The 24,600-nt window shown below is 39.7% G+C and overlaps 2 protein-coding genes across 3 annotated transcripts in view; both read right to left on the reverse strand.

Moving 5' to 3' along the window:
- LOC124267244 overlaps nucleotides 1-6,182 on the reverse strand; it is a 21,516-nt gene extending 15,334 nt beyond the window's left edge. For both annotated transcript variants that reach the window (XM_046702166.1, XM_046702160.1), the window contains exon 1: nucleotides 6,059-6,182. The gene's annotated coding sequence lies outside the window, so the exon portion shown is untranslated. The remainder of the gene's footprint in view (nucleotides 1-6,058) is intronic.
- Nucleotides 1-16,035, reverse strand: part of LOC124267268 — a 23,425-nt gene extending 7,390 nt beyond the window's left edge. The window contains exon 1 of the mRNA XM_046702183.1: nucleotides 15,357-16,035. Coding sequence (XP_046558139.1) covers nucleotides 15,357-16,035 — 679 coding nt within the window. The remainder of the gene's footprint in view (nucleotides 1-15,356) is intronic.
- Between the last annotated feature and the right edge of the window lie 8,565 nt (nucleotides 16,036-24,600).

The following is a 24,600-nucleotide window of genomic DNA, read 5'->3' on the forward strand; positions in this document are numbered from 1 at the left end:
GTTTTACGCCGCTTTTAGCAATATTCCAGCAACATCACGGCGGGGACGCAGACTCACCCTAGGACTTAAGATGAAGCTGTAACCATGTCTACTACTACATCATCAACGGTCAAGCAGTTGATGTTGTCGAGGAGTACAAGTACGCGGAGACTAGAATTCATAGCAAACTGATTTTCACTCAAAATACCAATGCAGTCTACAACAATGCTCGCCTCCACATCCTACGAAAGCTACGCTCATTCCACATCGATCCCACTTTTATGCCTTTATTATATATAAATCATTTATCGTACCTTCATGTATGGGGGTGTGGTGGGCGAGCTGGCTAAGGCGCCAGGCCAGCGAACATGTGGTGTCGGGATCGAGTCCACCTGTGACCGGGTGTAAAAACCTTGAAGTAAACTTTGTGTGCAGCCTCTTTCAGTGTTGTCACAAGCCCTAGTGTACAGTACACAAACCTGTGCACTTAAAAGAACCCACGAATCCGTTGGTATATGACCAGATGGTGGCCACATGAATACGTGCAAACACCTAGTTGCGGGTACAGCAACGTGCAGTAAACTTTGACAAAGTCCTGTGACCATGTGTCCAAATCCACCCAGCTGTGAACGGGTACGTCGTAAGGATGGGGAAAGCCACAATAACTAGGTGCGCCCTGTGGCTGCAAGAGTTGTATGATGATCCCAAGGGGCTGAGATTGATAATAAGATGTGCCGTTGAGATTGACATCCAATGACCGAGGGAAAAATACCAGCGCCCTGAGCATACACTACTGCGTGGATATGTGCGCGAATACACTGCAATGGGGAACATTCTTCAGTTAGCTCCCTTTACCGCTTTTGCCAATAGATTGCGCCAATCACTACGGTCCTAAGTGTACTTCCGGTATAATCATTGCGTTCAAAGTTTGTTGCACGGTCGAATTCAAATGTGCAGCAATTGCAATGTTTGAGACGTGCTGATGTGCCTCGGGATGCTCTCGACGTGTCGAAATGGTGAAATGGTGGTTGACTGTCATTCGAAGTAGCGACGGATCAATCCAAAGCACGACGAGGGTAGCCGTCAGCTCTCGCTGGTCTCACTCTGAGTGTTGTGTGCCATTTCCACTTCTGCCAGAGCGATTTCATTACTGTAACTAATTATGGTAAGTAACACGTATTTTGTAACTTTGAAAGTTTGAAAAAACGTTTGTTATTGTAATTCTCCTTAATTAACGTGCATACCAGCCAAAATGACGAGCAGGGGTTTTGAATCGAATCAGGGAAAAGAATATGTTGCTTCAAGAGGGACACACGCTGTACATAAAGGGTTCTCGCTGTAGTAATCATCAAAACTTACAGTACATAATCATTTTGCTTTACAAAGGGTGCAGCCCAAAGGCGTCACCATCTGTAGAATTCCACTGATGTTATCTTGTGAAATCGGCACCCCAGTGAAGATTAGCTATAAAACAGTTCCTGTAGTAGTTAGCCTTTATTCATTGTTAACATTAATTCAAAAGTTTCCACCGTACTTAAACACAGCTATTGGATTCTAGTTTCAGGTTAATCTATTGGATCTATTTTCAACTATATTTCACTTATATTTTAGCAAAGCATTCATCACTTGATATGGCCTGTTGATTTTACCTGCTTGTCTTCTCCCATACAGCATCTGGTCATGCATCTTAAACACAGTTGTCAGTTTGACACTGAGTTACATTGAGTAATGTACTTAAAATTCTAATGTATGTGATATTTTCACATATGCTTATATCTCCTGGTGACAGGTAGGTAGAGTAGGCACAGAAACCAGTTTATTACTTTCAATGTAATTGGCATTTCACAAGTAAATTTTCATGAGAACCTGTGGGGTAACTTTCATTTGCTTCTTGCTTTTAAAAACAAGTTAGCATCATTATATACATGTTTGCCAAGTTGTTTATGTTTCACTATGATTTAACACCTTTGCTCCCTTCATTGTTGAATTAAAGTTTACCAAGAATGCTAATACACAATTGACTTTTCCCTTTAATGCATCATATTACATCTCCCTACAGGTGCCTGTTGTCCACAAAGAAGAGGCCCAGCTGATTCCAGAATACACATGATACAGGTTAATATTTGTTTTACTTTTGGTATTTGTCTGAATAATGTCTGGTGTACTTGTTGTCAAGTTGTTGAAGACACTTATTTGTATGAGACATTTCTCCCTATAGAAAAAAAGTTAACGAGGAGAGTTACTTGCTTGATAACGGTGTTAGTAGCTACACCGAAATTTCGCTCATATTATATTAAAGAAGTTGTATATCCATAGAACCCTCCTCGTTGTTCATCACACCAACTTCTAAATGCCACTCAAAGAAGAAAACAAATGTCACCATATTTAAATTATGCTTCGCCATAGTTGAAACATTTGTTAAGAATAATGTTTTCTACCTTTGACTTACCCCAATGAATATGTTCTTTATGTGACATGTCTTTCTCCACAACAGTAACTTAAATCTGATAATGATACATTTTTCTCATAACTGGCAGTCATAAGATAATACTACCCTTGATCAGTTTGGATAGTAATACTCCACTGATGTTTTCCAGGATGAACACCTCTGAGGCAACAGAGAAAAACAGATGCTGTTTGATCAATTCTTTCCCTAGACTGTATCAGCTGACCCACTTAATGCCACGGGCCCTTCTTTATTGTTATTTCTGCAAGTCGATTGAAACCTGATTTTGGCTCTTAACTAAATAAAAGATAACATTCAAGGTAAAAAATAAATTTTTAATCTTGATGGAAACGTATGATAATAACAAGGTAAATACAGTTCTCTGTGTACAGAATAGAATGGACATACAAGTAAAGAATGAAATTCATCCTGTGTAACATTAAAATCACATTTGTCACACATCAATACATTGGAATTTATATTGTTATTATAACGTTGTTGTTGAACATTTAACTTATGGCTTAAACAGCAGAATTTGCATAAATGCGTATCAGGTCCTAGTTATGACAAAGTTCCCTATATATATTTTTCAGGTTCCAGGGCGGACTTCATTCCTCCATAGTCTTTTTAGAAAAGATCATGATGTTAGCCTAGAATGCCAATTTTGAATTTCAATAATAAAGCAGCTTTAACATTTCATAACATGATTTAGGATGTCGATTATCGTCCATATGTAATATTCTGCACAAATATTTGATATATCTGTCGTAATATACTAGCCACATAAAGAAAATGTGCATTGTCAAAATATTATCCCGGTTGATAAGTACGATAACAATGTCAAAGGTACATAAAACTTTAATGGAGGGATCATGAGACCATAACAAGTCAGGAGATTTTCAATTGAAAAGTCAATCACATTGGCGTCACGAATCCACAAGCGGGGCAGGGTCAAACGACCATGTCACCAGCTCAATAACGGGTATGTCCACCATCGGCATTTGAGAACAGCAGTGCATTGACGACGCATAGAGCCTATCAAACGTGCAAGGAAGGTTTGTGGAATGTCACGCCAGATTCTCTCAAGTTCTGTTGCAAGGTCAAGGACGTTATCTGGCGGATGAGCAAGACAGCGTAGACGTCGATCCATCTCGTCCCAAACATGCTCTATCGGGGAGAGATCCGGTGAATTTGCAGGCCAAGGCAGTAAGTCAACGTTGTGGTGTTGCAAAGAAATCCATAGCAACCCTTGCCGTATAAGGGCGGGCATTTTCCTGTTGGAATGTTAACCCAGGGCCATGACGTTGCAGAAAAGGAATTGCCACAGGTCGAAGAATCTGATCCCCTGTAGCCCACACCAGTTAAGTTGCCCTGAACAATCACCAAAGGAGTTCTTTGGCGTGCTGTTATTCCACCCCAAATCATCACGGAACCACCACCAAAGCGATTCCTCTCCAAGACACAGGCCTGTGCATAACGTTCTCCCACGCGTCTATAGGCACGTTGACGTCCATCACTATGGGAAATGTTAAACCTGGACTCATCTATACAAACAATATTTCTCCACCAAAACAAGGGTCTGCGGACATGATTTCGGCACCACATTCGGCGAGCTTGTCGATGACGTTGTGTCAGGATAGGCCGTATGGCGGGACGTCGTGGTCTGATCCCGTGATGACGTAAACGTTGTCGAACTGTGTTGGGGTGGATACGGCGAAGTCCTGGGATGGTTCGGGCAGTCATTACTGCAGTCTGAAACCTGTGGCGAAGATGGGTCACCCTTATCCATCTGTCCTGTCTTGGCGTTGTTACACGTGGACGTCCAGAACGTGGCCGATCGATGACGTCATATGTGTTCTGGTAGCGTCTCACCAGTGCAGAAATGGTGTTCCGGTGGCAGTGGAAATTTGCAGCCACTTGTCGTTGAGACATTCCCCCACGGACCATCCCAATGGCCTCATGACGATGTGCAGACGTGAGCCTTGGCATGCTATGCGTTTCAATAGCCGTTTAACTTTTTGAACGATCGCAAGGGCAGGGGTTGAGCTTTCCAAAGTGATAGTATTGTGCGGCATTCATTTGCTCTGTTTCTTTTTCCCGGAATGCACGTGCAAGAACGTATTGCACGTCTCAAGGACGAACCCAGTGACGTCACGGAACGTGGCGCGTGCATGCATGTTAGATACATGTCACTAATCTCTGAGTTTAAATCCTTATGTGTCTACACAGGTTTGATAAATTCAGATTTTAAATATTTGTATGCACAGTTTCTTTATGTGCCTAGTATAGTTAACGCATTGGAAGAAACATTTGTATTAACACACAGAAAACGTTTGAAAAAGAAACATTGGATTTTTTCAATGTGAGGACGATATTAATGCCCCCAGATTTCACTACCGTACAATAACATTTGGGATATCTTACTATCAAATATTGCTAAAGCAACTTTCAAAGATATATGTTGAAAATCTTTAATTATTTTAAATATAGGGAACGAGGCCTTTTTGGCCTGAAGACTTAGTGTTTCACATGTCTTCGACCATATAAATTTTGTGGTAAAAACAACACCTAGATATTTATAGTGTGATGCAACATTCTGATTTTGGTTTCCATTATAGAACAATTTTTCTGATTTCCTAAGATATCCACTCACTTTTCTAAATACTACTATACAAGATTTGTCAAGATTGACTTCTAAACCCCATTGTAAACCAATAACAGTGTCATCAAGTAAGGTAACATCATCTGCAAAGGCAGTAATAAAATATCATTTAAACCATCTTTGACACATATTCCTCTTAATCTACAATTATTCATTTCATCCACAAGTTCGTTGATAAAAGTATATAAACAGAGCGGGGCTAAGCATGTAACATGTCTTGCCACGTGTTATTTATCATCATTCACTTGATGGATTTTACCCGACAAAGGTTCCCATTTGGCATTTCTTGTGTCTGGAGTGAAATATTACCCAAGATAATGTACACCAATACCTGAAAGATGTATCACTTGTTAAAGAACATCCAGTTTTGTGGATATTATTGATGGATACATAAGATTTCAAATCTCTTATTTCCAACTATAATACTACTTACAATATTAACTTCGACCACAATTTTCATCAACTTTAACACAAGCTGATACCTTATGATACATATATCTATCAGCAACTTGAACATTTTACCATGGCCACCTTTGGTGAGAAGTACGTGTAAAGCTTATTTCTGTTTACAAATCAAAGGCTTTTTAAAGTCAATAAAGGTATAAGTACAAGGAAAGTAATTCATATAAGCTTTTCGTGCGCAATAATCGTAACGAGTGCGCGAAAGTGCGACAAAGGATTTCCTCCATTGCGGCCCTATGGAGGTGCTGCATAGCGCTCATGTTAGTGAAGGTTACTGAAGGTACATTCTAACCCGGACCTTCACGTGTACACACGTTACGTAACTACGTGGTTGGCGACGAAGATAAGTTTTACACAAGCTTTATTTATCGTTATAGAAAAAAATACCTTACATGACAACATCAGTGCCTGTCCTTGATAAGGTCGATTTACGTTGAGGTTTGATTGGAAACAAAATATGTGAAGCATTAGTATTGGTACTTCGAGTAAAATGTGACGCTGATACTTACCGCAAATATATCCTCTTGCACCTTATCCCTGGCAAAATAGCCCTGATATCTTTTGTATTTCGTCAAACAAAGGGTATCTCTCCTCATGCATTCACAGTGACCCGGCCCTAGTTAGATAGACCTTACATTTATTCAGAAAGGCCACCAAGCAGGCTGTTGCAAAATGCATAGACACATAATAGACTAACGGGAAGTGACAATGGAGGTCGTTGGTAGGACGTTGACGTTTGTTGTTTTATTGAGTTACCACATTGTCGCGCTGTGAACAGCTGCAACAGCAACAACACACGATGCCCTACCGGCATGTCGAGGTTATAGATTACCTCAACCAAGTATCCGTGCCTAACGCTGAATATAATCCAGATGTCACTTCACGTCCTGATACAACTACCTCACATTAAAACTTAACACATGCCCCATCTCCCAACCAAACATTGGAGAATTTCCATTAATAATAAATCGCAAGTCATGTATGGCTTACTCGCTAGAATAAAAGCCATTGGTCTAGTCACGTTATTTTTACCTGTTTTATCTTAATGTATTTAGTACATTCCTAATTCCAACTGGCTGGGGTGCTGGTTAGACATGTAATGTACATGTGTCACGTGGCACCATTACAAGACTGGCCTTCACGGATAAACAGACAATTCTTTGTATTATTTTGGACTTGACTCTTGGACAGGATTGTCAGATTGACTGTTGATACCGAGTGAGTGAGTTTAGTTTTACGCTGCTTATAGTAACATTCAAGCAATATCACGGCAGGGGGATGCCATAAATGGGCTTCACACATTGTACCTTCCCCCTGAAGAAATTGCACAGACTGACACGCCCATTAAAACGGGACACTATATTCTCCTTTTCTTTAACTGACATGACACGCTTCTGGCTGTTGGTGAATTGGCGTTCAACATAATACACTATAATGCAAACAAAAAACTGTACAATTGTATTTAAACTGATTTTATTATCCACATGTGTTAAAATAAATGATCACATATTTTCGATACTTAGCACACGTGTAATATACCCAAGAGGCCATTTCATGGGAAAGTTGAGACAATCACGTGACATCGGAATGCGGGCAGCGATATTGACCTTTGCCGTAGTTGTTTTCATACGCTTCTAGGCTATATTTAGATCAACTTCAACATTGAAACTGCGGCAAAACACAGTTTATCGTAATCATTGCCTTCTGAAGAGTAGGCCTAATATTGAAATTAACACACTCGCGTAGATGTCATATTGTATTTACAACACTCGTGCTAGAAAAATGAAATTTCACTCGCTCTCACTCGGGAAATACAATGTAATATTATTGTCAGTCTCTCGTGTTGTAAATACAATACGACATCTACGCTTTGGGACAAATCTCTATTTATTCATAAACTGCAGAGATCATAAACATTTCTGTAAATCTGACAACACATGATATTGTACCAGTCGGGAAAAGTATATTTGCATAAAAAGACATGTCAAATTGGACATCAAAATTTTTAAATTGAAATAACACCAATATATTCGTTCGTCGTTTAACTACGCACAAAGTAATATAACCTCGGTCTGTAAAATAACTGAATTTATCATCCAAAACTGTGTTCCACGGGAGATATTGCTTGTGTGAGATCAAACAATATCTCCTTGGAGATATCGTTTTGACAGTGGATTTTGTACAAAGCCCTGACAATGCTATGACGTCATGAAATTGATGACGTCACAATGCTATGACATCGCTGCACTGCAAGTCTGATGGCAGTACCTTGTTTGGAGATGTACATGTTTCATTGAAAACTAATGGTGATTTTTGATGATAAATAGAATCTCACCCTCGTGTCTTCTGATATCAAATATCTCAACACTCGGGTTAGAATTGGTCTTCAGCAACCCATGCTTGTCGTAATAGACGTTTAACGGGATCGGGTGGCCTAATTGCGTAGAACGATGCTCATGATGTTGATCACTGGATTCTCTGGTCCAAACTCGATTATTTACAGACCGCCGCATATAGCTGGAATATTGCCGAGTGTGGCGTTCAACAACAAATAATCCCGATCCCGTGAGTCGTCTTTGAAGTTGTACCTCGAATTTGTTCGTGATGTTGCATCAGAATAGCCACTAACCTCATATGCATCAACTCGCCGATGACGCTATATTGCACATTAATATAATTGAATGGAAACCCATAATCTGTCTCACAGTCCCTGAACCACAGGGCTTGTTTGTTACTATCAAAATTATATATATTCAGAAACTAAGCGTTAGTCTAGGAAACTCGATGAAATGAAATATATTCCCAATTGTTGTAGGCTACCGCACGGCCCTGTGGATTGAGTGAGTGAGTGACTTTTGTTTTACGCCGCTTTTGCAATATTCCAGCAATATCACGACAGGGAACGCCAGAAATGGGCTTCGAATTGTACACATGAGGGGTAAAACCCAGGTCCACGGGTCGACGAGGGAATACAAGGCTACCCACCACCCATGGCAATATTCATCACGGCAGAAGCTTCGTGAATTGTACCCATGTGGGAATAAAACCCATGGTAGAAGCCAGACCCCCAAATGGTGAAAATGTGGTGCAGTTCTGGCTACCGAATGGAATGTGATTTTTCACAATCAGGAATGATTTGGCTTTGATTAAAAGCCGGTTGTCATCAGCTACCGTGCGTGACTACCGTGTAGGGGCCCTTTTAAGGTGCAACATGTCATGTCAGTTATGGCAATATTTTAACCGATAACTGGATGGTTTAATTTAATAACTCTTGTTTGGTTTGACCGATTTTCATAACAAAAATTGTTTTGGAATGCTCAGACCATGATTTAAATTGTGGACAATAATATGACATATATGCTCATCGCAAAAATATTTTGGTAAGGTCAAAAGTCAGTTTTAATAGAAAGGGCATTTGATGAGAAAATGTGAGTTGAACTTTACAAATTAAAAGGTAATTTTTCCAAAATGATGTGTTTCTGATTCAGCTATATCATTTGAAGATCATATATACCTTTGGCTGGCATTGTATTCATGAAAAACCATTACAAGGAAATAAAGGTTGGTACTTTGTATTTAGATCAGCAAAACATAAGATAATTTCAGCTCCATGCTTTACAAAGTATCAACAATACTAAATATGTCAAAGACACTGTTGAACTATCATACAAATTTGCGTTTATTGACATTGTAGCAGAAACAACAATTCAGCTGATGTCAGAAGGAGATATGTTTTGATAAGTGTCAGTATTGCACTGACATGCTGTGAAACCTTTAAAGCAGATGGATAATAATATGAAATCCTAATGAAAGGTTTACAAGTGACATTATGGTGTTCCATTTTTCTGTTTACAATGTGAAATATTACGACTTTGGTTTTCTTTCTATATTTTTACACAATAATTGATACATTGTAAAAGATATGACACACTGATCAGAAAGGCGTTAAGGTATCTTACCACCAAATATACACACCCGTCATAAACCTCTGAAAAATACACAGTATTCCCAATACATTCCTTTTGATTGTAATATAGGTGATGTAATTTCCGACTCTTTTCTAAGTTTACTTGGGTTCGAAATATGAATATTTCCTTAGGTGGGAAAACATTTGTAAATGTGCAAGTTTTCATGGCTTGAAAAACCTTTGTGCATCATTCCGGATATCAAAGGTATGTATTTGAACACTTTTATATGCTCATGTTACCAGTACTAAAACAAAATGGTCACAGAAAATCTTGGTTCATATTGTGTTATTCACATTGATACATTGTAAAAAGATATGACACACTGATCAGAAAGGCGTTATGGTATCTTACCACCAAATATACACACAGTCATGTCATCAGAACACAAGCAACATTACCTTCATATCAATTAGTATTTATTGTTCTTAATAGTCATAGTGTATTCCTAGTTGACATGTTAGTCAATGTCAACATTGTCAAGATCACGGGAACATGTTTTATGTCCACATCCACATGCCGAAGCACACAACAGGTTCAACCTCTTGCAGTTACACCTACCTGTACATTGGCGTTTTTACATGCACAGATATGTTGAAGAAGGTCCACGGAAACGATTTAGTCTTAACTTATTTGCAACCTTATCACAGAGGAACAGAGGAATATTTGATGAAGATATATTACGAAAGAAACGTTCTGCTTTAAATACAAAACATTAAGTGCCTAGTTTTGTGGACAACTCAAAAGAAATTCCTAGATAATATTCATATAAACATCTTGCTTCTACTGTAACGTTCATAAAGAATTATATTTTGCGCGGAAAACCTTGAATCGTGTATACATATTGACAGTATTGAGTGACCTCGTCTAGATGGATACTAAAAGACGAACTGTCGTTCCATTCCCGATTTCAGTATATCGCATGACTACGTTGTCCTTCAAGCAGAGAGAGAACTGACAACTGACAATAGTTATCGCATCATGGAATTGGCTCACGTGTATCACTATCTTCATCAGCTGATGCACGTCGACAGTACAACGTCAGCTCTAACATATTGACAGACCTCATCTGGATGAACATTACCAAGTCAGCTGTAGTCAACTGCATTGTTCCAACAGATATAACGAAGCCACCAGCTGTGATCAGCAGAGTGTGTTTCAAATGAAGGACATCTCCTGCTTGCCCAGATCTATATATTTAGTTTCCGAAATACGTATGCTAATATTACTAGGATTAAGGTTTTTAAATGCGTTTCCGTCCTTGTAAGAACCACATTCGCACTGTATCACTGGGACCTTACACATGCCAGTAGTCTGTCTCATACTCCAAACTTTCGGCTCAGCCCCTTCTGTAATGCAATAGTCCAAAATGAAGCCAGTCTAGTTCTGAATCTCCGAACTCACTGGGGCTAATTCAGTATATACAGAGTTATATATTGCTATCAAAATTTCCTATTTTCAGAGGCTTCCGCTTGGTATAACGTGCCAGGATCCTGTAATTATGGACCCAAACATGCTCCGGATATGCTTATTGTTTTTTCAAGACCATATCTATGTTTCTGAATTTCTCCCACATTAAACAACTGTTGTTAGATCCAACATTAAACTTGCACGCTGTGTAGCCTTTTTATGGCATTGGGTTTTGTGCATGCGTTTGTTTATTATTTTCTTTGTTCCATTTGTATGGGCTGGGGCTATTCAAGATGAAATCCACCTAAGCAGGATTAATTGATTATTTTCTCACTAACACAGTGAGTAGCGAATGAAGAGACCTACTTTTTGTTTGTACCATAAGCTCCCGGTTTTTCCTGGTTACGTCAGTGTGTGTGTGTGTGCGTGCGTGTGTGTGTGTGTCCTGATTGGTGAAATGCCACACAACTACATCGTAATCACTATATTTATTCATGGGTAAATTTTCATAATGTTTGCACTGTAAACTGATCAACATGTAGATGCTTGATGGGCATTTAGAAGTTGGAAGATAACATAACAACGTATGGTATGGATTTACAACTTCTTTACTATTTACAACACAACGTTTCTAGGCTGCTTCTTAGTAGCCTAGAAACGTTGTGTATTTATGATATTGAATATTTGCTTGATATTTTATGGAATGTGGAAAGGTTAATCCAAGTACATTGTATGTACGATTGCTTGTGCGATTCCTTAATCAGGATGATTATTTTCTCCAATTATCCATGGGGTAGTGGAAATAGAGGAAAGATGGGAAGTATATGTTCAAGGTGTTAATGCGTTGATACGTCCAGACATCCAGATAACCTGCAGCGTTGCTTGAAATACTAAATCAATACATTAGAAAACAAGCTTACCTAAAAGAACTTTGAAAAGTAAAACAACACTGTGTGAAAGTACCTGTGAGCAATGCAGTTTTAAGCAGGTTCCGATCACAAGTATTTTTACAGATGTTTTGTTTTTGATTGAATGCATGAGTTATGAATCAAGAACTGCGCTGTGTAATGCATGGATGCGAAACATGTTGCAAACTGTAATGTTGTTGTCAGTGAACTCCCAATAAACCAGGAGAGAGTAATAACATATTGCATAGCCTAAACAACTATTAAACCTCAATGTGAATAACACAATATGAACCAAGATTTTCTGTGACCATTTTGTTTTAGTACTGGTAACATGAGCATATAAAAAGTGTTCAAATACGTACCCTTGATATCCGGAATGATGCACAAGGTTTTTCAAGCCATGAAAACTTGCACATTTACAAATGTTTTCCCACCTAAGGAAATATTCATATTTCGAACCCAAGTAAACTTAAGAAAGAGTCGGAAATTACATCACCCATATTACAATCAAAAAGGAATGTATTGGGAATACTGTGTATTTTTCAGAGGTTTATGACGGGTGTGTATATTTGGTGGTAAGATACCATAACGCCTTTCTGATCAGTGTGTCAGTATTTCTAAAATATAGAAAGAAAACCAAAGTCGTAATATTTCACATTGTAAACAGAAAAATGGAACACCATAATGCCACTTGTAAACCTTTCATTAGGATGTCATATTATTATCCATCAACTTTAAGGGTTTCACAGCATGTCATTGCAGCTGGAGCGTGAAGTGACACATATATAAACAATATTGACACTTATCAAAACATATCTCCTTCTGACATCAGTTGAATTGTTGTGTTTCATGCATGCAGTGCCAACCAAAGATATGTATGATCTTCAAATGATAGAGCTGAATTATAAAAAGCATAATTTTGGTAAAATTACCTTCAATTTGTAAAATTGATAAAGTTGCAAATAAGTTAAGACTAAATGGTTTCCGTGGACCTTCTTCAACTTCATAACTGTGCATGTAAAAGTCAATGTACAGGAAGGAGTCGAAGAGGTTGAACCTGTTGTGTACTTCAGCATGTGTATGTGGACTTGAAACATGTTCCCGTGATCTTGACATTGTTGCATGGAGCTGTTACTGTTGAACAGAGATTATATAATATTTTGCTGATCTCAATACCAAAGTAACTTTTGTTTCCTTATAATGTTTTTTTCATGCATACAGTGCAAACCAAAGGTATATATGATCTTCAAATGATATAGCTGAATTAGAAAAACATAATTTTAGAAACAATTACCTTTGATTTATAAAGTTCAACTCATATTTTCTCATCAAATGCCCTTTCTATTACAATTGACCTTTGACCTTACCAAAATATTGATGCGATGAACATATATGTAATATTATTGTCCACAATTTTAAATCATGATCTGAGCATTCCAAAACTACTATTTTGATGAAAATCGGTTACTCCAAACCAAAGTTGTTAAATTAAACCACCCAGTTATTGGTTAAAATATTGCCATAACTGACATGACATGTTGCACCTTAAAAGGGCCTCTGTACGGTAGTCACGCACGGTAGCTGATGACAACCGGCTTTTAATCAAAGCCAAATCATTCCTGATTGTGAAAATCACATCCCGTTTGGTCGCCAGAACTGCACCACATTTTCACCATTTGGGGGGTCTGGCTTCTAGGCCGACTTAGTTTAGCTACGTGACGGGGATACATACACCAGGGTAGAGAACAGAACCGTCAGTTTCAGTATGCAGGATAAAGTGTTCAGTATCAGAACCTTGTGTGTACAGGATAAAGTGTTCAGTATCAAACACTGTGTGTACAGGATAAAGTGTTCAGTATCAAACCTTGTGCGTACAGGATAAAGTGTTCAGTATGAAACCCTGTGTGTACAGGATAACGTGTTCAGTATCAAACACTGTGTGTACAGGATAAAGCATTCGGTATGAAGCTTTTCAGTATACAGGATAAAGCATTCGGTATGAAGCTTTTCAGCATACAGGATAAAGCATTCGGTATGAAGCTTTTCAGTATACAGGATAAAGCATTCGGTATGAAGCTTTTCAGCATACAGGATAAAGCATTCGGTATGAAGCTTTTCAATATACAGGATAAAGCATTCGGTATGAAGCTTTTCAGCATACAGGATAAAGCATTCGGTATGAAGCTTTTCACTATACAGGATAAAGCATTCAGTATGAAGCTTTTTAGCATACAGGATAAAACATTCGGCATGAAGCTTTCAGTATACAGGATAAAGCATTCGGCATAAAGCTTTTCAGTATATAGGATAAAACGTTTAGTGTTAAACTTTCTGTATACAGGTCCAAACGAGAAGAAATAAGATAGATGGAAGCTCATGTGATACAATTATTTGGAAACATCCCTGTTAGGAACGAAAACTATCCTCGCACTGAAAGCATTTTCGGAATTCTGATTGTGGGGATGATACAATTACCAAGACAGATTTGGATTCCATTTTTGTGTTTGATAAGCTGCATATTTTTGGTCTTTTATAGCTGGGTATTTAGTCGTGCCATGCCATAAGCCAATTCGCAACAAGGAAGTTTGAGTGAGAAAGTGAGTGTAGTTTTACGCTTCGGCGGTCTGTAAATAATCGTGTCTGGCCCAGACAATTGGGAACCGATGACATGTGTCAACCAAGCCAGCGAGCCTGACCATCCGAACCCGTTAGTCGCCTCTTACGACAAACATGCATCTCTGAAGATCAATTCTAACCCGGATCTTCACAGGTCAAGGAACAGAAAACCGAACCAGAACACAAAAACTTCGACATTTATCCCCTTTGGCTGTAGGTGAATTGGCGTTAAAAAGGTGTTGCAAATATTCACAACGATGTCACACCGCACTTTTTGTGGTCAGTGAACCCTGGCTACAGTCGTTTTGGAAATACAGAAGTCAGATTCGATAACCAGAATGCATCGAAAATGTCATCTTCTACCGTGATTATTTAGATCAGGTCTTTACGCAGAGATTAATGGAGTCTTGATTTTAATCAGATTGTTTCACTTATATTTTTAGTACATTTTAATGAACTGCTTCCACCTCAGTAAGGGAACATCCTTATTTACCCAGATACTGACTTCCATGAGATCGCTGACTCAGATCGTCTCCCTCAGATCATAAACAACCCCACCCCACCAACGGATCACTAACACTTAACTGGTTCACTTGCGTCACAAAATCGTTAATTTCTATAGTGCTATAATTCAAAATACATATTACTTTAATTCACTTGCAACACTCATCTAATGGTCAGTCCCTGAATTATCACGTTGTCATCTTCCAGAACGTCGACCGTCGACCGATTTGAAAAAGTTATCTCCTCCGAGTAATACCTTTGCTTCATGAGCCTCGACGTCGAGTTTGATGGCGACTTTCTTCAGTTTGAAGACTTCTAGCAAGTCGTCGAGCAGCACGGCCTGAGCTGTCTCGCCTGATGACGTTGCGTTTTTAACATATGTTCCGTCGACGTTTCCCTCGTACGTTCCGAAGCCGACCTTGAACCTGGTCGACGACAAAAAGCGTTATGAATTACATAAACATCCGGGTACTTCCCAGCGCGTACTGAGTTGCACAGTTTCTGTACATTTATTAATAAGGGCTCCACAAACAACACCGTCCGTCCAAGCTTGGCCATCGTTAATCCATAAACGCCAATATTGCCACCTATATCAACAAACTGCAGGTCGCCATCTTGTTTTACAATGTCGTGGAATCTCCTGACTTGGTCGTGCTCCCACACCCTGCCGTCAATGACATACCTCGACACAATCACATCAATCTTCTTTGGGTGGACAGAGATTGGCAGGTCCCCCGCTACAGAATGAAGCACGGCCTTCGCGTAATGCTCACCCCCATCGCACGTACCATCGTCACGTGACCAGTCTGTGGCTGACCTCGTGAACACAGCGGCGCCGTCGAGTTCGGACTTCAACAGGAAGTCACTTTTCCCAGAAGGTGCGGGTTTGTCAGCTGGTTTCTTGTCACCGACAGCAGCAGCAACAGCAACAACCCCTATCGGCACTTGGGAGACCATTGACGTTCTGTTGACAGCTTGCCTGTTGGTGTGAGACAAGTTAAAATATAGAATGGTCCAGAGTGATGCAAGGACAGCGAGACAGAGCAGTGCGTTGGTTCGGTTGCAGGTAATTGTCAGCCTCATCTTGATCCAATAATGCCTTTCACCTCTTCCCCAAAATTGACTTCCACAACTTCTCTTCTGGTATTCTCTATCCAAATCAATTTCCTGCCGTGAAAAGCATTTTTGTTAAAGGTACACTACCCAGGCTGCCTTTCAAACATGAATCAATGTTTGTAGATGTTTGTGTGCACATACCAACTGTCTGCAAAGTGATGATGGAAGCAAATAAACCATGTATCTAAGTATTCGGCTATCTACAGATATGGAAAGATAAGATTGCTCTTTTAGTGGACACCTGGTGTCATCACTGATTTTCAGTGATTCATTGACACATTTTTTTCACAACTATTTTGTGGTTCATGCTGAAGAAAATATATTTCAACATGTATATGGATTTATTTTTATTATTTTGAGAATGATTATTCTGTGGCGTTGATGTTTTTTCATTTTATTTTCAAAACGAAATATTGATCTGTTATGTACAACGCTCGAATCTCAAGTCCATCGCCATAACGATATTTGATCTAAACTCGACACTGTGCTGTGAGACAAGATCACGATAGAAGCAGCGCCTATATGTATTTTTCTGGCTTATGCATTATAACGTTTCATATCATTGTCATTTAATTACCTTTCAGATGATAGCAAAATAACCAACAACGAAATGACAACTTTTGTATATGTAGCATGCTCTTATAATGCAATTGCAACTAATATCCCTTTTAGCAACATTCCACGACCGGGAACACCAGAAATGAGCTTCACACATTGCCCCTGTTCATCCAGCAGAAAATGGGTACCCGGTGGGATAAGTCATTTGATTATTAGCCTTCTAGCAGCTCACAGGCAGTTTGGGTTATCCGGGGTAATAATTATCAGATTGTAGCACTTTGAGCTTGCCCCTCCGTGGTGCGGAACTCAGCGCATTACAAGCGCCCTTATCATTATTACGCACGTGGAAAATCGAACCCAGTCTTCGGCGTGACGAGCGAACGCTTTGACCACTGGGCTTCGACCCTTGTCTCGGAGACATTCGTGAACTTGGTCATGGCTTCCGATACAAGATGCCCGAGTCACCGAGAAAAAAAGCTGATTGCAAAACAGGTTGTTTGGGCCCATGTCCATGAAACGTGGTTGGCGGAGGTGACGTCACAACAGTTTACCTGTATTTGATTCAATACTCAATACTCTCGCTGTATTTAATGTGGTCATCTGTTTGAGTGTTGATATAGTGCTGTCATCTTCTATTTAGTCGCCTATGTCAGTTTAATCTACATTTGACAAAGACGACAACTTCCGATTGGGTTGCGTTTTTAAGATTGTTGCGTAGATCGATGCTCATGCTGTTGATCACCCGTGAGGATCCGGGTTAGAATCGGTCTTCAGTAACCCATGTTTGTCGTAAGAGGCCGCGTCATACCAAAAGACGTTAAAACATGGTACTTGTTGGTCCCTACCTGACGCTCGGCATTAATGGGTGCAACAAGGGCTGGTCGGCACGGAGTCAGTATAATGTGTCTGAGTGGGGTATTCATGCTTCACTGCGGCATGGTATCTCAGTGGGCTAGCACTATAAAACCAGCTTCAGTCTGGGCTAGTACAAGCAGCCACACATACACATACACACGCATGCACGTCGTCAAATGAGCGAAATATTCTCAGGCAGGACGTTAAACCCAATTTCATCTCACCTAACCTCGGGTGGTCAGGCTAGCTGACGTGGTTGACACATGTCATCGTATCCCAGTTGATGCTTATGCTGTTGATCCCTGGATTGTCTGTTCCAGACTCAATTATTTACAGATCGCCACCATATAGCTGGAACATTGATGAGTGCGGCGTTAAACAACAAACCACCAACCAATCATGCTGTTGGTCACTGGATTGTCTGGCCCTGACTCGATTATCTACAGACCGACTCCGCATAGCTGTAATGTTGCTGTAAGGCGTTAAACAACCAATTGCAACCAGCCAACCAACCAATCTCACTATAGTGTAGGCCACGGAGTCGTGTGTTCTGCATCGTGTCAGCTGGCTGAAGCCACTTGGGTATTCCTTTAAACGCAGTCACAAATGGTTCAGTTCTGTCAGTAATATCCATTCATTTACCCATTAATATATTCACAGCGCACATTCAAAAGTTTTCTGTATTAAAGTCTTTGTCACGATAATATCATCGTTATTGTGCTTTGCAGCAAACAGCTGGTCATTATCATGGATGGTATATAATTCCAACATTCACGTAATTTCTTCGGTATACACATGACTACTTGTTAGTCATTGCCATTGTTTTTTATGACCGAGGTTGCTTTTGAACAATGGCTCTTGAATGATCTTGTATTATTCGTTTTGCATTCGAACCCGTGAAGGTCCGGGTTCGCAGGAACCTTCAGTAACCCATGCTTGTCGTAAGAGGCGACTAACGGGATCTGGTGGTCAGGCTCGCTGGCTTGGTTGACACATATCATCGGTTCCGAAATGCGCAGATCCATGCTCATGCTGTTGATCACTGGATTGTCTGGTCCAGACTCGATTATTTATAGACCGCTGCCATATAGCTGGGATATTTTACTATAGATCTTACAGATCTTATAATAAGGTAGATTCAAATAAAACTCTCACTCACTCATTCATTCACTCATTAGATAATGAACTGAATAATGACATTTGAGAACATAAGTGTGTGTATGCGTTAATCATGTTCGTATTCTACTTTCACATAAGATCTTAAGACATGTAAAACACTGAGGATGGTTGTTTATTTGTTGAGTCAAGTGCACAAAATGTTTCCAGAAGTATCAAAACCTGAACTGCGAATGAACAGGAAGCTGAGATTTGTTGTTGTTGATTTTGCTTTTTGTTTTGTTGGTTTTCTTAAAACAAGAAATCAGCATATAACATCTCCCTGTCCTCATCCTGCATGATGTGAACACTTCAAGACACGGCACTCATCCCCTACCTCAGTAAGTCAGTTTACACATGAGACGTTACAAACGTAAGGTGAGTGAGTGAGTGAGGTTAGTTTTACGCCGCTTTTAGCAATATTCCAGCAATAACAGGTCAGTGGACACCAGAAATGGGCTTCACACATTATACCCATGTGGGGTACTACCTCCGTGGTGGAGTGGATAGAGCGTCCATCCGGAGAACGGAAGGTTGCGGGTTCGGTCCCGACCGCGTCATACCAAAATGTGTTACTTGTTGGTCCCTGCCTGGCGCTCGGCATTAATGGGTACAACAAGGCTCGGAGTCAGTATAATGTGTCTGAGTGGGGTATTCATGCTTAACTGCGGCATGGTATCTCAGTGAGCTAGCACTATAAAACCAGCTTAAGTCTGGGCTAGTACAAGCAGCCACACATACACACGCATGCATGTCGTCATATGAGCGAAATATTCTTAAATATGACGTTAAACCCTATTTGACCTCATCTCACCTATGTGGGGAATCGAACCCGGGTCTTAGGCGTGATGAGCGAACACGCTACCCCACTGCCCCACACGTAAGGTGAGGTATAAAGGGGTATAACATCGTGTTCAAGACTGTGTGCTGTGGATGTTGCTGTTATTGAGCTGACCAGTGCTTTCGTCTTCCTCACGTACTTTAGCCGCCAATCTCGGGCCAGAGGTACGATTCATTACACCCGGAAACAGTCTCAAGGATTGTGAAATTCGAAGCTCGCGTTAATGAAACATTTCTGTGTTTAACACAACATTATTATGGAAAAGTATTAGTGCCACAAACTAATATTGTTTTCATCTACATTGAAGACACATTCTCCTTCGTAGTTGATACTTTCATACGTTTTGGCTAGTTTCATTACCATGGGTGGTGCTTTCATTCTCATAGGGGATACTTTCATCTACTGAAAGGTTACTTTCATCTCCTTAGAAGACGCATTCCTCTTCGTAGTTGAAATTATTGTCCTCATTGTACGTATGTTGCAACACTTTCAAAGTGAAAATTAAGCTTACCGGATTTTTAATCGTAGTAATATTGTTCTTTTAAAATTTCTGCTTCACCTTTCCTACAATCGCCAGCGGCTGAAGGGATGGTGTAAATCCAACTAGGATCCATGCAGGTAGCAAAAGTACTGTAAGTCCCCATGGACCCTAGTATGGTGATCCACCTTCAGTTGTTGTCGATCTATAGCCAGTTTTTATATTGTATCGTCCTCTATAGTTGAAGTATTTTAGATTTAATTACTAGTTTTATTAACATACTATATGTGATAATCTAGTAGGTTTCACTGTCCTTTGTCGACAGATATTTTAAAATGATTACCTTGTTTTCATAGCTATATGGCTGTAATATTGCCGATGCGATGTAAAATTTTAACTCACTCACTCAATCTCCGTAGTTGATACTTTCATCTACAGAGAGGCTAGTTTCATTTACGTAGTTGATACTTTAATCTTCACAGGTGATACCTTCATCTATTGAGTGGATATTTTCATCTACATAGAAGATACTTCTTCGATTTCATGTAGGGATACTTTTATCTTCGTATAGGGAACTTTCATTTCAATATATGATTATATAATCGTGCTTGTCTTTTCTGAAACCGTTATTATATGCCGTGAAGTTACAAGTGCCAAGTTGAACTTGAAACAAACGTTCATCAAAGTTGGAAGTCAAACATATCCAGCAATAGATGATACCCTTTCCGACATAGATACTAGTACCATATACGTAAATGTTAGTTTCATCGGCGTAGAAGTAAAGTATCTATAACGTACATGAAAGTATCTTTAACAAAGATGAAAGTATCGTCTACGTATTCATATGATCTACGGAGAATACGCTTCCATAAATTATGATATTTTAACAGTATGGATTGAAACACAATTTCAGCGACAAGGAAAACGAAGAAACAAACACATTTATGAAACTAACTATTGACGAATATTAGACGCAATTCAACAAGAACATTTTTCAGAGTGGAATATATACTCAGCAGCAAAACTACACCAGTACGAATTCAAAATTAGATAGGCACTGTAATCAAATCATTACAGGAATGAAATATTTTGTGTACAATATCTTGACACATCAATGCATATCTCAACCCAATTCAAAGGCATTACGTGAACGTGTGCAGTCCATTCAGACTCTTGACTTCAGTATCTAGTGTGACCACCACGAGCGGCAATAACTGCAGCAAAGCGTCTATGCATGGAGTGCACCAATCGATTGATGAAAGCCGTTGGCACCTTGAACCACACTCTTAGAAAGGCCTGGCGCAATATATCGGCTTTGTTCGGCCTTGGTATGACATTATTCAGTCTCTTTGATCTTCATCCCAAAGATGTTCATCTAGGTTTAAATCAGGACTAAGGGCTCAAGTCTTCCTAGCGCCTGGTTCCTCTGAGCTGTCGTGAGAAAGGGCATCCTGCTGACGTTGTAATGGGAATGTTTCAACCAGGTTTTTGGGGTGCACTTTATAGGGCTGGTCCTTGTGAACAGCACGTGCAGCATGAGTTGCATGAAAAACATGGATTACACCGTACCATCTCCTAGATCAGGTTGCGTTTTTGAGACCATTTCCTGGGTTCCATTCTGAGTTGGGGAAGGAATGTCTTTGCTCATGTAAAGTTGGAAATGTTGTTAAAAATATACAATCAAAACATTAAATGAGTTCACAGTTATCCGTTTCTGCTAAGGAAAATTCCAAACTGACGTTTCGTTTGCTGCTTAGTATAGATTGAAGGGTACGATTTAATGTCGGAAATGTGTGGTGTTGTTTTCCTACCCTACGATCAGGAAATACTCCATGAACTACCAATGCAGATATGACCGTTGTGCTATAACATGGGCCGGTCAATTGTGGGTTTGTTTGAACCCTAAAGCTCACCATGCACCATGTTTTGTTCCACCATAGTCCCACTTTCTGTGAAATGGATTCGCCCCTTGTAAGTGGAGCGTATGAAGAGAGACGTGAAGGTCGTCAGGCTCTCTGACTTGGTTGACACAATCCCAGTTGCGTGGAATTTGCCCATGCAGGGGATCACAGGATTGTCTAGTCCAGACTCGATTATTTAGAGACCACCGTCATATAGCTGTGACATTGCTTAGAACGGCGTTAAACGACAACCAACCAACTACAAGTGAATGTATAGTGCTGATGCAATTATGATCGTGATCAGGGAATGTTGGAATCAAACCCAGCCAATCGTTGCAGCTAAATTACGTCACTCAATCGTGTTCAAAGTTAAATTGAATCCTATGGAACTGACACATCGCTCAAATAGAAGGAACCAAATTTGTCAAAATAAAGGAATAAAATAAATCCCAGAAAAAAATAGAAAGTAGAAATAATAATGACAATAATACAAAAATAAAAATAAATATAAGATAAAAATAAAATAAAAATGCTGACATGAAATCAGCACCACACCGGAACAAGAACCCAAACGTAGAATACTGAAATGTGTGGTGATGCTGTCAATGTAAGGCAACACTGAAACTGAGGCAACTGTAATATCTTTTTAAACTTTAAACTTTCAGAAGGTATTTTTAATCATGGGCGATTGCAATCATCTTTTGTTAGAGGACTCGTTAAATTGGGAAACATCGTTCAGTGTGTGATGTAGATTTGTTTCTAAAAAGGATCGAGTCCGTTCCAGGGTTAAATATTGTTAAAACCTTGTTTCGGTTTTCTTGCATTTTATTTAGTATTGATTCATGACCAGGACGTTCCTCACACGTCGACAGTACAGCCACAGTTTATGATTACTCCGAGGAGTTTGATAACATATGTTAGGGCAAACAAAAAATGTTTAAAGTTTTAATTAATGCTCAATGCAATAGTTTGTTTAGCTCTTCATATCACGCACACACTTACAGGCACTCGCACGCAAGCATGTTCTCACGCACACACCAACACATACTAGAACCAGGATGTAAACACAGACACCAGTATCTGTTTGAATATCAACATTCACTCATACTCTCAAGAAACTCGTGAAGGGCTACTAATAAAGGATCCGATCCAACGCAAACACACATGTCTTGTTGTTGTGAAACTTCAAAATACAGCTTGTTCAATGGGAGTATCTTCCGGTTTCCATGTTGAAATATGACCTATCGTTACAAATATGCCTCGGTTATTTAAACCACGACTCAACCTGCATAGCTACAGTGTGTGTGTGTGTGTGTGTGTGTGTGTGTGTGTGTGTGTGTGTGTGTGTGTGTGTGTGTGTGTGTGTGAGTTCCACGCCTCTTTTAGCAAATGTTCACCAAAATCACGGCGAGGCCCCATGTGGGGATTCGAACCCGTGCGTGGCCCGCTTAGCTATAGACTGACCTTCCTCTAGTCGGAATGTTTCTACAATGTATTGTGTCTCACAGGGGTGATCTTCTTATGAACATTGCATCATATTATTTAGAGACTGAAACAATGTAGGACAATGACTGGGTCACTTCTAACACCAAGCAGATACAGAAACACCGTATCTCTCACTGGAAACAATTTATAACACCAAATCACCAAATGAACACGTGGGCAGCTTGAGTGTGCATATGGGTAGCTATAGATCACACGTGAGTAGCTCTAGTATACAAGTGAGTGACTTGAGTGTCAACGTGTGTAGCTTGTGTGTTCACGTGGGTGACTTGAGTGTACCCATTGATAATTTGAGGGTACACGTGATATTTTTGAGTTCACGCGTGGGTAACTTGAATGTAAACGTGTGCGGCTTGAGTGTACACGTTCGTGAATTGAGTGTAAACGTGTGTAATTCTAGTGTAAACGTGTGTTGCTTGAGTGTAAACGTGTGTAGCTTGAATGTAAAGGTGTGTGCATTGAGTATAAACGTGGGTAGCTTAAGTGCACACGTGGGTGACCTGAGTGCACACGTGGGTAAGATGAGTGGATACGTGGGTAACTTGAATGTAAACGTGTGTAGATTGAGTATACACATGGGTGACTTGGCGTACGCTTCGGTAGTTTTGGGGTACACGTGAGTAGCTTGAGTGTGCACGTGGTTGACTTGCGTGTCAACTTGTGTAGCTTGAGTGTACACATGGGTAACTTGAGTATAAACGTGTGTAGCTTGAGTATAAACGTGTGTACCTTGAATGTAGAGGGGTGTAGATTGAGTATAAACGTGGGTAGCTTGAGTGCACATGTTAATAGCTTAGGTTCAAAAGAAATAGTTCGGAGAATATTTTGATCTTGTCGTTACATTTTAATATAGCGACAAAATGAATTTAAAAGGTAACTAATCTTCATTTATCCAAATACTTTATCTAATCACAAATAGACAGCTGTTTTTATGTTTTATTTTGAGATTTTAGATTGATGGCTATGTATCAGAACTGATTATTTTGCAACGATCGATGTCAGAAGTTACTTTAATTTTGACAAAGAAAAACACTCTTATAAGCTATGCATCTCCACTACCAATAGTTCCGCATTTGATCCGTCACACTGGGAACCAGGAATAGAAGATACTCATGCATAGTGTGTGTGTGCGTGTGTCTGTGTGTTGTTTTACAGGTCATTTTCTTAAAACTAGACGGAAACACATGCAATCATATTTGCTCTAGTGCATCTGTCAGTATATGAAATACATTGTTTGTGTA

This window comes from Haliotis rubra, unplaced genomic scaffold (genome assembly GCF_003918875.1).
Source record: "Haliotis rubra isolate DU_JTF1 unplaced genomic scaffold, ASM391887v1 Scf1002, whole genome shotgun sequence".
Taxonomy (NCBI): Eukaryota; Metazoa; Mollusca; class Gastropoda; order Lepetellida; family Haliotidae; genus Haliotis; species Haliotis rubra.